Source organism: Vitis vinifera, chromosome 5 (genome assembly GCF_030704535.1).
Source record: "Vitis vinifera cultivar Pinot Noir 40024 chromosome 5, ASM3070453v1".
NCBI classification, from domain to species: Eukaryota; Viridiplantae; Streptophyta; class Magnoliopsida; order Vitales; family Vitaceae; genus Vitis; species Vitis vinifera.
This window is the reverse complement of record NC_081809.1, coordinates 4,211,635-4,226,245: the sequence shown is the minus strand read 5'-3', so window position 1 is coordinate 4,226,245 and position 14,611 is coordinate 4,211,635. Positions and strand designations below refer to the sequence as shown.

The window sequence follows — 14,611 nt, the reverse complement described above, 5'->3', positions numbered from 1 at the left end:
TAATCGTAACATATTGAAGAGCACCAACTCAAGCTAAATGGCAGAAGACCTTAGGGAAAAACATAAATGGATTTTTCGTAAGGCTAGTTAAGTAATTTTACTGCATCAAACGGTTAGGAGGGAGACCTTCCGTCTTGGGCACGGATCTTTGGAGTATGAAAATGGGGCAGGGAAGATAAGGTGGGAAGGATGCGGGATTACATTCGCTCGTGTGTGGAATATTTAGCCACGTGGCGCGATGTCATAGGGCCCCCCAAGTATATTCTCCCCACCATATTTTCCCCAATATAATTTCTTATTTGGATTATTTTTTTAAATTTATTTATTTATTTATTTTGTCTGCAAAAGCATATAATAATGATTGAATATTTGTGACGCAAATTAAAAGTCCAAAATGCAAATTATTTGGGTTCCCAAATTTATGCACCGCTATTGGTTTGTGTGCCACGAGCCAGCCCCATCCTCTGGATCCGCCTGAAAGTACACAAATATCCCATCCCCTGCCATGACATGTCACTTGATTTCACCGACACGTGTACCCGTACATCAATCACATAAAGATCCAGAAGGGCAATACGGGCAGTTCACATCTTTCCAACCAAATCAGTTTCTCTGGCGCCATAACCGTAATTTCGTCCACTCACGCCCTCATCAAAGATTCAAAATCTTTCCACAAATTATTTCACACAAAATACCAAAATAAATAAATAAATAAATAAATAAAAGAAAAAACTCCAACCGCCATTTTTCGTTTTCTTCGACCTCTTCATTCTCTTCTGCAACCACTCGAGGTACGCAATTTTGCAGAATTTCCAATTTTGTGACTTCAAATGCAAAATCGTAGCCTCCATTCGTTCATCGTTATGCTTTTAATATTTGTTTTGGCGTCTTCAGAGAGAGATTTTGAGCTGAAATGAGCTGGATTTTGATTTTTCTCTGTTTTTCAAAATTGAATTATTTTCAGTGAAAATAACAACGGCAGTGAAGGGAATGATGATGAGGAGCAGTTCAGATGTTCATACTCAGACGCTCTTCAATGGCAAGTACGTTAATCAGATTGATCTTCTCCGAGACAATCGTCCTCCCTCGCTCCGGTTGAGCCGGTGTGGTCGTCGAGTTCGGCTCACTCGCTGTCAGGACTCAAGCAGCGCGTTCAAGCCCAAAAGGTGGGAGCCGCCGCTGGGAAGCCTATCCCGAGCGCAAGCCATCCTCACGCCGGTCTCAGACACTACTCCCACCACTAAGAAGGTAACGCTCCCCTCATGATTTCATCCAATCCTCTTACTGTTGATGAAACGTGGCGCTGAGTGGGCCATAGATTTAGCTTTTTGCCACGTGGCATATGAAGTACGCGTGTCAATTTAAAAAAAAATTTACTTTCCTTGCTGATATCAAAATTTTCTTATTTTTCTTTTGTTTACGTGGCATAGTCAACATTTTCATACATGCTAATCTGAATCTCAAACATAAAACGGAGGTGGATAGGAAGAGAAATAATAGGACTTTCAGGTGTCTAAGAGACAAAAAGTCTATAAAAGCTCGTGAGTCTTGGGATTTTTATAAGTTGTATGAATTAGAGTGCTTTGTTCAGAGAATTTACCAGCTTGGGAGAGAGAGATCACTCTATAGTCTATACCAACGATGGCGTCTCAGGTATTTCGGTGCTAACAGTGGGTTGTGTTACTTTTTAGCATCTTGAATTGGAAAAAAGCTATTGATTTTTGTATATTCCTTTGATCAGTAAGAGTGACCAGCTGAATCTGTAATATGTAGTCTCAAAACACTTATGGAAGATGATGAGTTTGTATGATATTTTCATGTTTTATGATAGGAAAATGATCAGTTTCGTGGATAAAGTCCTTTATTTTTATTTTTTACATTTTCAGTGTTATAGTATGTCTTCTCATCTCTTGTCCTACACTTGTTTACTCAGCGGGTATTCACTTTTGGCAAAGGAAGGAGTGAGGGCAACAAGGGCATGAAGTCCTTGGTAAGCCATCTTCATTTTTTGACATCAATTTTGAGCTTTTTACCACCTAGATTTGTCATAATTAGAGCTGATTTGAATTGAAGTGTTAGGCAATATTATGTTGGCATCCCAACTCAAGCTAATTTTGTTTAACTTGAGATTTTCCTTTTTAATGATTCCATAACAAATATGCCTCTCTCTTTTATGGTTTTATTAAGATCCAACAATTATTGGAGCTAATTTGATTGTTAGGCAATATTATCAAATCAAATTAATTTGGTTTAACCTGAAATTTTGTTATGATTACTTCATATGCCATCAAATTTTGGATTATTTCTATTAAAATAATTGTCACACTAAGTTGGAGAAATTTGTGAAGACAGATTATTTTGTGAATTAACCTGTGCATGGTACAATGTAGTTGGGAGGGAAAGGAGCCAACCTTGCAGAGATGGCGAGCATTGGGTTATCTGTGCCGCCTGGTCTCACCATATCAACGGAAGCATGCCAGGAGTATCAGCAGAATGGGAAGAAACTACCAGAGGGCCTGTGGGAGGAGATATTAGAAGGGTTGGAGAGTGTGGAGAAGGAAATGGGAGCTTTCCTTGGTGACCCTTCCAAGCCCCTCCTCCTCTCTGTTCGCTCTGGTGCTGCGGTAAGAGTTCTCTTGTCATGGTGTCTATTGGTAGGAAACAATGTTAACTATATATTCTAGATAGGCCCGGACAATGAATAGTTCTGATTGTTTTTTATTTAGTTATAAGGCTTATTGAAGCTATAAGCAATGGAATATGTTGCCATGGTTTTTCTTGTGGGAGATACCAACAGTTTTTCTTTCTCATATCAGATTTCCATGCCTGGAATGATGGACACTGTCCTCAACCTTGGACTAAACGATGAAGTAGTTGCTGGTTTAGCAGCAAAAAGTGGAGAGCGCTTTGCTTATGACTCATACAGACGCTTTCTAGACATGTTTGGAGATGTTGTAAGTATTTCTTATTAATGCAGCTTGTTTTGTTGATTGAGAAATGTCACTTTGCTCAGTTTTTTTTTTTTTTTTTTTAATTCTATACTTATTAATTTTGCTGTGATTCTTTGTTCCACAAAATTCTTAGTCTTGAGCTACCTAGCTAAACCGCTTTTCCCAAATAAATGCAATAGATTCATATTATAATACTGATGCAAAACCATCCTGCTACCCTTTTTTGTTCCTCAATTTATTAATAACTTTCCGCCGTTAATTGGAGGTAATGGGCATTCCACATTCATCATTTGAGGAGAAGTTAGAAAAATTGAAGGACGCCAAAGGAGTTAATCGTGATACTGGTCTGACAGCTGCACATCTCAAAGAGCTAGTGGAAATGTATAAGAATGTCTACCTTGAAGCTAAGGGTGAAAGGTTTCCTTCGGGTACTACCTATTTTGCCAGCAACTAATTTGCTTGTATTTGCCATTTTTCCTCAACCACTACTATCGTATTCAATCCCAATATTTGAGATGTGTATACTGGATTTTAGACTAACCCTATTTTACTTCTATCCATTGGCAGATCCAAAAAAGCAATTAGAGTTAGCAGTCAAAGCTGTTTTTGATTCTTGGGACAGTCCAAGGGCAATTAAATATCGGAGCATCAACCAGATAACTGGGTTAAAGGGGACTGCAGTGAACATTCAGTGCATGGTGTTTGGGAACATGGGAAATACTTCGGGTACTGGTGTTCTATTCACTAGAAATCCAAGCACCGGTGAAAAGAAGCTGTATGGGGAGTTTTTGCTCAATGCTCAGGTCATAAATACTAATCTCATCTTTATGTTTCTTACTATATGCCCCCCAACATCTCTTTGTAATGCATATGATTTTCTAGTCTATTATTATGATTGTTATGGGTCACTTACCCAAACAAATTTGAACAGGGAGAGGATGTAGTTGCTGGAATTAGAACACCAGAGGATTTAGACACCATGAAAAATTGCATGCCTGAAGCCTTCAAGGAGCTTGTGGAGAACTGCGAAATTCTAGAGCGACATTACAAAGACATGATGGTAAAGGGTTCATTCTTAATGTGGAAATTGGTTCTTTCACTAATTCATGGCTTCTTCCTTTCCTAAGCTTTTATTGGTTGTAATATTTTTTGTTCTCTCCATTTCACAGTATTAGTGAAGTGTAGCATACTAATTCATTTACAGAGTATTGGATTCTTTTCTTGCTTTTTGCCATATGCGTGACTGCATGAACTTATTGTGGTTTCCAAATACAGGATATCGAATTCACTGTTCAAGAAAATAGGCTATGGATGTTGCAGTGCCGGTCTGGAAAGCGGACTGGAAAAGGGGCAGTGAAGATTGCTGTGGATTTGGTCAATGAAGGGCTCATTGATACTCGCACTGCGATCAAGATGGTAGAACCACAGCACCTCGACCAACTTCTCCATCCACAAGTATGTATTTCCACTGGGAAGTTAATTTCTACAGGCTATAATAGAAAACACAGATGTAGTAATAAGGGTATACCATATGAGCTTCAGATTGATGGGTAATTTGTCTTCAGAGCAACTGAGAAACTAACCATTTTGTGGTTAGTTTATGCATGGAATGACCAGACCACAAGATACTGAACTTCTTATGGTTATCCAAGCATTTTATTTTATTATTCAAGAGTGTCAAGGGCATTAGTTTTCTCGTTTATATGTTAACAATTCTGTGTTTTATTGTGTCATTTCCACTTCATTTTATATATAAAAATAATCCTGTTCTCTGAAGGTATAGCGTGTAGGCATGAGCACAGCACTTGCACACTTGTATGTGTAAAATCTTTTGCTAATTTCATTAAGTTTGTTACATTAGTTTGAGGCTCCAGCTGCATACAAAGAAAAGGTAGTTGCCACAGGGCTACCCGCATCTCCTGGAGCGGCTGTAGGGCAGGTTGTGTTCAGTGCTGAGGATGCTGAAGCATGGCATGCACAAGGAAAGAGTGTCATCTTGGTACGCTCATTTTGATCTCATTTTCCCCTCCTCTCCCCCCTTTTCTTTTCCTTTTTAAGTTGGTTTATATTGATCATAGTTTTATCCTTCAGTTCTCTATGTGGTATACCGGAACCATATATGACCTGGCTGTACACGTGAACAATATGAGTAGACTGTAGTTAAGCGATCTGAGGACACAATCCTATCACAACTTCCAAACATGAAACTGTGTGTTACCCTTTAGTACTGGTGAAGGTTTTTAATTGTGTTAGTTTTATAGTAATGCATATCTTCTAGTTTGAATTATTTATAGGATTTCATTCCTGTACCAAGGGCATTCATGTAGTTAGTCTACTATTTTGATTAAGCTCCTTTTTCTTATCTAGAATATAACTGCTTCTATATGACATTCCAATAGAAAACCGTCATAATTACACATTCTCTAATACTAGCCGTATAATCTTGGAGTGACTCGAATGTTTCCATTTTGATTGTGCCAAAGTCTCCATCTCTCTAGTAAAAAAATAACTATTTGAGAAGTAGCATGGTAGGAGGCTGCAGTGTCTACAATCTAGTCAACTGCATAGTCTCCAACATGCAGACATTCATCAACTGCAATATCCAGACTTCATTACTCTCAGATGCTGTGTTTGTGGTGTTTTTATCATCTTGATTTTTTTGAGTTTGCCCCATTCTGTTCACTTTTCCAAACACCACAGTTCTTTTTCATATGGCCTTCTTTGCTACAATGAAAGCACTTAGTTTTCTCTTTGGATTTAGACCCTCCCCTAGACTTATCGTGACACTTCTGTACTCTGCTTTTTTGCTTCTTCCTCTGTTTTCTGTGGTGAGGGCCTGTATATTACTGTCTATATTAGTAGTTTTTCTCCTTATTTCTTCGTTAAACATGCTACTTGTAACTTGACTTGTTGACAACACACCTCCACAAGCAGAATTAAAGACTGTAACAACCAAGGTTTTCCAACTATTTGGTAATGGGCCCAAGATCAAGAAGGCTTGCAATTCATCATCAAGAACTATCTTCATTGTGGCCAACTGATTCACAACATTTTCAAATTCATTCAGATGATCAACAACTGAACCACCATCTTTAAACTTCATTAACAAGCTTCATCCATATCTTTCGGTCTAGCACTCTCACGCTAATCTGGTTCTAATAAATTTTTACAATAAAGGATGTCTTCCATTTTCGGTTTCCAAATCAACCAATTAGTATTTGTAAGCTTAATCATTGTGTTAGAAAACCCTTCTATCACAAGCAACACAAGCTCTGATACCACATGTATAGATTACGAGAACCAAGCTAGGACACAATGCTCCGATTCAACGCATACAAGAAGTAACCCAACGCAAACACCAATGCAATATTCCAATATAAGCAGGCAAAATAGATCAAAACAAGGAACACTAGATGTTTAGAATGGAAAAATCCTCCAACAGGAGGTGAAACACCGCTATCAGGCTTTCTTCAATTTCAACCAAAATAAAATTGGGATACAAGTCCTGGAAACTAGCGGAGATACACCAACCCTTGAGATGGATACCCCTCCTCTCATAAACACAAGGAAAGAAAAGAGATTGGAGAGAATATACCACAAAAGGGTTTTCACAAATGTTGAAGTTGAAGGAATCTTGCACAAAGCTTCACCTTCATCTTCATAGATCAACTCACTTGAGCTGTGGAAATGGCCAGAAAACAGCCCCCTGGATTTCTTTTTTTCCTCTCCTTTTTCTCCTCTTCACTCTTCCACGATCACCCACAAAACTGCCACACAGCTGCCTTAGTTGCAAACAGGCCTAGCTGCTGTCCAAAACGGGCTACAAAAACAGCTACCAAAGCGGTAAAAAAATGTGGGCGTCTAAAAGGAAATGCTGTCATGGGCTGGAACCCATTGTATGGGCTAGCCCAAAAATTAGTACTAAAAAATCTCACATGGTATTTGATCTAGCTAGAAGTCACAAAATATCATATAGAATTTCCTTTCCCAACTCAGTGTTGAGAATTTTCTTGATATTGTGGCATTGAAGGTAAGGACAGAAACCAGCCCAGAGGATATTGGGGGCATGCATGCTGCTGTAGGGATCTTGACAGCCAGGGGTGGCATGACATCTCATGCAGCTGTTGTAGCCCGTGGGTGGGGAAAGTGTTGTGTTTCTGGCTGCTCTGACATCCGTGTAAATGACACTGAGAAGGTAGACTTTTGTTTCTCTGTTTTCAAAGCACAATAGTTGCTCTACATAAAGATGGGTGGGTTATTTTATCAATAATACAGGTAGTTGTAGTTGGAGACAAAGTGATCAAAGAAGACGACTGGATTTCACTCAATGGGTCTACAGGTGAAGTGATCTTGGGAAAACAGGCACTTGCTCCACCGGCTCTGAGCGGTGATTTGGAGATCTTCATGTCTTGGGCTGATCAGATAAGGCATCTCAAGGTACTGTTCCATCTAAGTATTAAAGGTTTTGTGTTATATTAGTATTTTTTTTCCCAGAATTCTCTCAACTGGTTTAATAATATGACGCCATGCTAGGTTATGGCGAATGCTGATACACCTGATGATGCTCTAACAGCAAGAAATAATGGCGCCCAAGGAATTGGACTTTGTAGGACAGAACACATGGTAACTTTTCTTAATTATATTTGTCATCAGCATTCTTAAACTTCTTATTGCTATTATTTAACTCCTAAGAGCAATGGACAATGTAAAGAATTTTCTTCTATATTTCCGTATGCATTCTGAGGGATTATCATATAACAGAAGTTCTAGATGCTGAATACTTTCAAGGACCTGTGCTCTTCTTTATTTATGGGTTTACCAGATATTATACTGCCATTTTTCTTTCTTTGTTGTGATGCTATGTAGTTCAAATTGGCCTGCTTTCCTGAAGTTTTTTGTGCATTTATCTGAGTATATATTCAGTATGCCTGGGATCAAGGCTACACATTAGTATTGTAACTCCTTAATTGTGCTTCTTTTGTTGGTCTTCTCAGTTCTTTGCTTCAGATGAGAGGATAAAGGCAGTGAGAAAGATGATAATGGCAGCTACACATCAACAGAGGAAGGCAGCTTTAGACCTCTTATTGCCTTATCAAAGATCTGACTTTGAAGGCATATTCCGTGCAATGAATGGTACTTCTCTGTTCTAATGAACAACATTGTTGAGTCAAATATAATATTTGTTATGTTTATGAAAAAAGGGTATAGTTGTAACATCATCAGACCAATGTGAAACAGATAGGTCAGTAGAGTAGTTTGCAGGGAGCGTAGAACACATTAAGGTTTTATAATTGATTTTCTGGATTCTTTTCTAGCTATATTAGCCTAATTATTGGAACTTCAGGTCTACCTGTGACAATCAGACTGCTGGACCCTCCACTACATGAATTCCTTCCAGAAGGTGACCTAGACCATATTGTTGGTGAACTAACTGCAGAGACAGGCATGACTGAAGATGAAGTTTTCTCAAGGATTGAGAAATTATCAGAAGTAAATCCCATGCTTGGTTTCCGAGGCTGCAGGTTCAATGCTCATCTTAAGATATATATATTTTTTCCTGTCTAATTTTTTATGGAAGCATCTTGCAAAATGCAATTCTTGTGATTATTTCTGGTTATGTTTTTAGATATAAGATCATTTTATTAGTAGCTTCCTACATTACATCGTACTGGCTTCTTAATTTCCTCAGGGTTTTAGTCAATAATAGTTGAAACAAACAGAAACATTATTACCCCCCTAGCTGCAGCATATATTGCTTAATCAAGAGCATCATGCATTGAGTTTCATGTTATTTTGACTGGAAGTCCCATATAAAATAATAATGCTTTCTCTGGGTGAAAGCAATTGGAATATTGCTGACGAATGAGAAGGTATGAGATAGTTGTCATCGTGGAATCACTGCATGCATCTATTCAAATTGGTCTATGATATTCAATTAAACAATCCAAGAGATATTCTAATCATCGTTCATGGATGATTTTCATTGATGTGTCAACAGGTTAGGGGTATCATACCCAGAACTAACTGAAATGCAGGCCCGAGCAATCTTTCAGGCTGCTGTCTCTATGAGCAGCCAGGGTGTTAAAGTTTTTCCAGAGATCATGGTTCCCCTTGTTGGAACACCTCAGGCATGAGTCTTTTTCTTCCTTTTTTCTCATTACCCGTTTCCCATTTTCAGGTCTTGTTCAATAATATATTTTTATGAATGAGATAGAAGATGCCAGCTAATTTCAAGTACCTGGCACTTGGGGCTTTCTTGAGAGACAAAAGTGCTATTTGTTCTGCATCTAACCCTGCCTTGCTCTTGCTTTATTCTTTGTCTTTCTTTTAAAGCCTACTTGTCTCTTTAAGCAATAACACAAGGCCACTGCGTCCAACAAAATGCAGTTCTAGTTTCTTTACTGATCTTCGTCTCGTAAAACACTCAGAAGTGCATTCTTCAGAAACTTGACATTTTTGAGTGGCAGGAACTAGGACACCAAGCGAGTTTAATACGTAGTGTTGCAAAACGTGTGTTTTCTGAGATGGGGTTGACCTTGAGCTATAAGGTGGGAACCATGATTGAGATTCCTAGGGCTGCTCTGGTTGCAGATGAGGTATGCTCAAATGAATTGTTCCCTTATTGTTTGTATAGTCAAAGAAATTGTTCCCTTGTTGTTCTGTATATCTTCATTTAAATCTACTCTGAACCTATGCATGGACCTTTTGTAAATAAACAATAAATTTGTATTCTCACTTTGCAAAGCATTATAAGAATTTTTATTTTTTTTTGTGAATTAAGTACAACTCGAGTTATATGTTAAGCTTTTTGCTGATTCATGCTCTCATAATCATCATTCGACAATAATAGATTGCGAAGGAAGCAGAATTCTTCTCCTTTGGGACTAATGACCTCACACAAATGACCTTTGGGTACAGTAGAGATGATGTTGGCAAGTTTCTCCCAATATACCTATCCGAAGGCATTATCCAAAATGATCCATTTGAGGTCAGTTAAACCCTATAACTATTCCTGAAATTAGTAATAGAAGTTTTCAAATAAATGGGGGAAAGTGATTGAAACTGCGTGTGGTAGGCGGTAATATTTCACATTCATTCCTGGCAGGTACTTGATCAAAAAGGTGTAGGCCAACTCATCAAGATGGCCACAGAAAGAGGCCGTGCAGCTAGGCCTAGCTTGAAGGTAAGTGGTAATTTGTATAGTACCCACCTGGTGAAATATGCTATAGAACTCAGGCCCTTCTTTAGATTAATAATAGGTTCCTTGGGGTTTGTAAAATTCAATGTTGCCATCTGGATCACTGCCAAGCTTCCACAACGGCAATTACCCACAACTTAAATGGGTAAAAGATGGTGCCTCTCATCAACACTGAGGCAGACTAGCCTATGTGATATCCCACATCGGAGCCAATCCCGACTCTGGTGTGGGAATTTGTTTGACCCTTTTAAAGTCTTGAGGGTCACCTTTAGACCCATAGTGGACGATATGTACATGGGAGGCAGTGGATTCTTATAGTCTAGCTGTTGGTTAACAGTTCACTGGAACACTGGTCCTAACCGAGGATGTCAAACAGGTTGGAATATGCGGGGAGCATGGTGGGGAGCCTTCCTCTGTTGCATTTTTTGCTGAGGCTGGATTAGACTATGTTTCTTGTTCTCCCTTCAGGTTGGGTTGCTTTGCATTCTGAATGATATATAACAAAATATACCAGGACAGACATTGGATTAAAGTCAGAATTTCATTTTTTGTTTGGCAGGGTTCCTATTGCTAGGCTAGCAGCAGCTCAAGTTGCTGCATAAGGAGATTCCATGAGCGGGGCAAGCCTCTGCAACTTTGTGCAGCTGTAAATAAATAAGGTTTCCTGTTAATAGAATAATCAGACTTCACCAGATATCTGAAGTGAACGACAAAAAGAAGAGGGGATCAGACTTTCTGATTTGTAAATGATACCATGGATGCTTTCTTGTGTCTTTATTTTTGATCAATTATATGCAATGTGAAAATAAATCTGTGAAATAAAAAAAACCCAGTCATGATTCTGTTGTTGTTGATCCACTCATGAGTTCGTACTTTGTTCAATTCGGGTTTAATTACTTCGTATCTAGGCTATCTAGTACCCATTGAGTCTCAAAAATCTTAGAAAATATTAAGGTATTAAACGACGTCGTTTAACTTCAAACATATTCACTTGGATACTGCATTTGTTGTGGTGAGGCAAAAGCAAAAACGACGTCGTTCTTATTTTTACCTTGATAAATAGTCCACCTCAGCCGCCGCAGCCGCTGGGAGACATTAGGCAGACGTTAAAACGACGTCGTCCTTGTTTGATTCTTCCCTGAGATCCTGAAACCCTAAAACCCCTGATTGATTCGAATCGAAGAGGGAAGAGACACCAGGTATAAACAACTGATTTTCTTTCTGTGTCTTGCGGAGAATCTAATGGTGGTGGAGAGCTACGTGGTGGTACATAACATAGCCAAAAGGCATAATGTAGGTACCCTGGCACGAAGCGCCTCGGCGTTGGGTGTATCGGAACTCATACTGGTGGGCCGCAGGGACTTCAACTCCTTCGGCAGTCATGGCTCCACTTCGCACCTTCGCTTTCGCCACTTTCACTCCCTCCTCGACGCTCGCCACTTCCTCAAAGTACTCTTCCTCCTCCTCCTCCTCCTGTTGCTGCTCAATTTTAGGGTTCCATTACCAACTTCCTAAGTTTCAGCTCAATTCAATTTCAGGAAAAAGATTGCGATATTTGTGGCGTGGAGATCACTGACAACGCGGTGGCTGTGAATCAACACCCTTTCAAGAGGAGCACAGCGTTCCTTCTTGGCAATGAGGTATTATTCATCATATGTTTGTTTATCAATTTTCGGCTGCTAAAGGTTAAATATAGTAAAGCTCTTGAGAGTTTATTGAATTTGATTGCATGCATTGCTGTATCTTTATTTTGTAGGGAACTGGTCTTTCAGTGAAGGAGTGTGAAATATGTGACTTTTTTGTTTATATTCCGCAGTATGGGGGCGGCACTGCATCCTTGAATGTTACTGTAGCAGCTTCCATTGTCCTGCATCATTTCGGAGGTACTGATTTAGCATTTACTATCTTTATGAGTGCATGTGGCCATCGTTTCATTGTATAAGAGTCATGATTGTTGTTGCCTAAGCCTATTTTTGGGTCAGTTGCAAGGGTCTTTCTCTGCTTTATACCAGTGCTTGTGGGCGTATTGTTTAATTGTATCATAGTGATGATCATTGTTGTCTACGCCTTGCTTTTGGGTTTGCTAGTGTCCTTTCCTGCTCTATACAAGTGTTAGTGAGCATTTTTTAATTGTATATGGTCATGATTGTTATTGCCTGAGTCATTTTTTTGGGTCAGTTGCAAGGTTTTTTGTTTTTTTTTTAACTTTACTACTTTCGTAGGAGATATTTCTCCAATTTGTTTGTGATGTTTCTGTCCTGGATGCAGATGGTGTGGGGGGGAAGGATGAGTGAAAAGAAAACAAGAAAGGTTGTTTAAAGTATTTTCCCTAAACCAAATGAGAGAAGTTGAATTTCTTCCTAATTTTTTTCTTTCTCCTTTCCCTCATTCTGTTTTTGGTCAAAATGCTCTCTTGTCTCCCTACTCTCATCGATGTCCTTGGTTTCACTAAAGTACATATATATGGTTATAAACAGGATTGAAAGTTAATAGTATTAAAGAAAAAGCTATAATTAGAGACTAGTAATATGGTTAGATGGCTAGCATACAATAGCCTAGACGGTATTCTATACATGATATGTACTTTGGTGCGCCTCCTTTTAGGTGCATTTAAATATATACTCTTTTTTTTCTCTTTATGCCGTTTTGGCGGTGGATGTATAATTATTGTTTACCTTCAGTCGCTCCTTATCTAATATATATATATATACACACACACTCTTTTTTACCTATAAAAAAAATAAGTAATATGGCTAGCATGTATGGCATTACTGTATAAGCTTTATTTTCTGAACTTCCCTTCTATAGAAATTTTGATGAATGAATCAAGATTAAATGTTTTTTTTTTATACAGTGTGAGTATTATTTTAATGAATTGTGGTGTTTTTTTCATGTTGGTGTCCTAATTTTTTATGGCTTTCCATATTAGATACCCCTGATATATATAGCCCATGTCTTTATTCAAGCTACTTAGGTTTTGATTAATATTCCCTTTAATTTCCTCTTATTGTATTATTGATAGAAGATAATAGAACAAATCCAGTAGGATACTTCTTTGTCATAAGTTTTAACAAGTACATTGGCTCAATGCACGTTCTTAATAAAGTTGCCCTGCCTGTACCTTTTCTCGTCTGGATTTGTTTGAAGAACTTGAACTCATAAGCATATTATACCCTTTGTGCCTTGCATGCAAAACATTAATGTGGCTGGAGTTTGTGATGGATCAGGTTCAGTACCATTTGACCCAAAGCTTGCTTCTCTACAAATAGGCTAAAAATGTTTCAGTCAAGCCACTTATTTAAACTTTATCCAAAAACAACTTAATAACTGATTATTTTTGAAAAAATCAATATTGTTGTTCTACAGACTTGGTGGGCGTAAGTCCCATTGGAAGTTCCCAGAAAACATTTGCCCTGGTGTGTTATGGGCATACTACAAAAGAAGCCGCCAACCATTTAAAGAGAGTAATTATTTTTTTATCAACAAACCCCAATGTGAATAGTTGTGTAAGCCTGCAGCTGCTTGTGTATTCCATTGCTGTTGAATCAATTAAAGACTTTTTGCACTTAATTTCATTTGTTTACTTTACGCCTAACTGGAAAGTGTTTTAAAGTTTCTAAATCACCAATATACCACCAAATTAAAGGAGGTCCTCATCCATGGGTTAAAAGGATGTAAAGGAAAGAAATGCCCTTTAAAAATATGTACCCTAAAAGCAAGAAAGATTTTCATGGTCTGGGTCCTGATGTAGCAATCAAAATGAGCCTATCTGATCACACAATGGTCCATTGTAACTTGTATTTTTGCTTACCATTTTTTAACATTAGCATAAAAAAGAACGAGAATGTATTTTTTTAATGGATTTAAGTAATTTATTTGTTTAATCTCTCACATATTGTTTGCTTCAGTTTGGGCAGGTTTTTCTGAGAGAATTCGTGATGGAAACAAGTTTGTTGTGGCTGAGAGACCTGCACAACAAGTGAGACGTAATTACTGCACAGAAACAGCAGATTCTATCATTGAGGAGCGAAAAATTAGAAGACAAAATGCTTCTAATGGATTTTTTGATGAGAGTGGAAGTGGAGAATCACCTTCTAATCTTCTGGATGCACTGTTTGGTGATTAAGGGAATCATAGATATGCTGTTTTTTTTCCAGGATATAGAGCTTCAGGATCATAGGCATCAATTCCTTATCAACTGTATGACTTATACCGGAGAAGTGAGAAATGTCCATTGTTGTTGGACATATGTTGCAAGTTAGCCTACTAGGAATCTAAATCCTTTATTGTGCCCTACAGAAAACGTTATAAATTTGTATCAATTTTGATTAATTAGTCTTTTCAATTATGATGATTAGAATCATCAATACGTTATTTTTTGTATCTGAGAAATTTTAAAAGGAATTAATGGAAAATTTGTGTATCTTCACCTCTCTCTCTCAATCTAAATCGTGTTTTTCAT

At 38.1% G+C, this 14,611-nt stretch overlaps 2 protein-coding genes across 4 annotated transcripts; both read left to right on the top strand.

Moving 5' to 3' along the window:
* Window positions 1–389: 389 nt before the first annotated feature.
* LOC100247690 (pyruvate, phosphate dikinase, chloroplastic) lies at window positions 390–11,007 on the top strand. Of its 2 annotated transcripts, XM_002278776.5 has the most exons (21): window positions 390–791; window positions 965–1,248; window positions 1,934–1,990; window positions 2,391–2,624; window positions 2,817–2,954; window positions 3,217–3,379; window positions 3,519–3,754; window positions 3,883–4,011; window positions 4,227–4,406; window positions 4,813–4,950; window positions 6,982–7,146; window positions 7,227–7,388; window positions 7,485–7,574; window positions 7,946–8,084; window positions 8,296–8,473; window positions 8,950–9,079; window positions 9,419–9,547; window positions 9,802–9,939; window positions 10,057–10,134; window positions 10,526–10,617; window positions 10,709–11,007. In XM_002278776.5, the coding sequence occupies exons 2-21, from the start codon at window positions 991–993 to the stop codon at window positions 10,749–10,751; spliced, it is 2,877 nt and encodes a 958-aa protein (XP_002278812.3). In that variant the 5' UTR covers window positions 390–791; window positions 965–990; the 3' UTR covers window positions 10,752–11,007. The 2 variants fall into 2 exon arrangements, with proteins under 2 accessions (XP_002278812.3, XP_010649831.1); XM_010651529.3 differs by lacking the exons at window positions 390–791; window positions 965–1,248 and adding an exon at window positions 1,437–1,653.
* Window positions 11,008–11,110: 103 nt separating this feature from the next.
* LOC100252797 (uncharacterized) lies at window positions 11,111–14,578 on the top strand. 2 transcript variants are annotated; one of them, XM_010651530.3, is made up of 4 exons: window positions 11,111–11,598; window positions 11,688–11,789; window positions 11,966–12,032; window positions 14,058–14,578. In XM_010651530.3, the coding sequence occupies exons 1-4, from the start codon at window positions 11,392–11,394 to the stop codon at window positions 14,273–14,275; spliced, it is 594 nt and encodes a 197-aa protein (XP_010649832.1). In that variant the 5' UTR covers window positions 11,111–11,391; the 3' UTR covers window positions 14,276–14,578. The 2 variants fall into 2 exon arrangements, with proteins under 2 accessions (XP_010649832.1, XP_002278797.1); XM_002278761.5 differs by having other exon boundaries at window positions 11,906–12,032.
* Window positions 14,579–14,611: the final 33 nt, after the last annotated feature.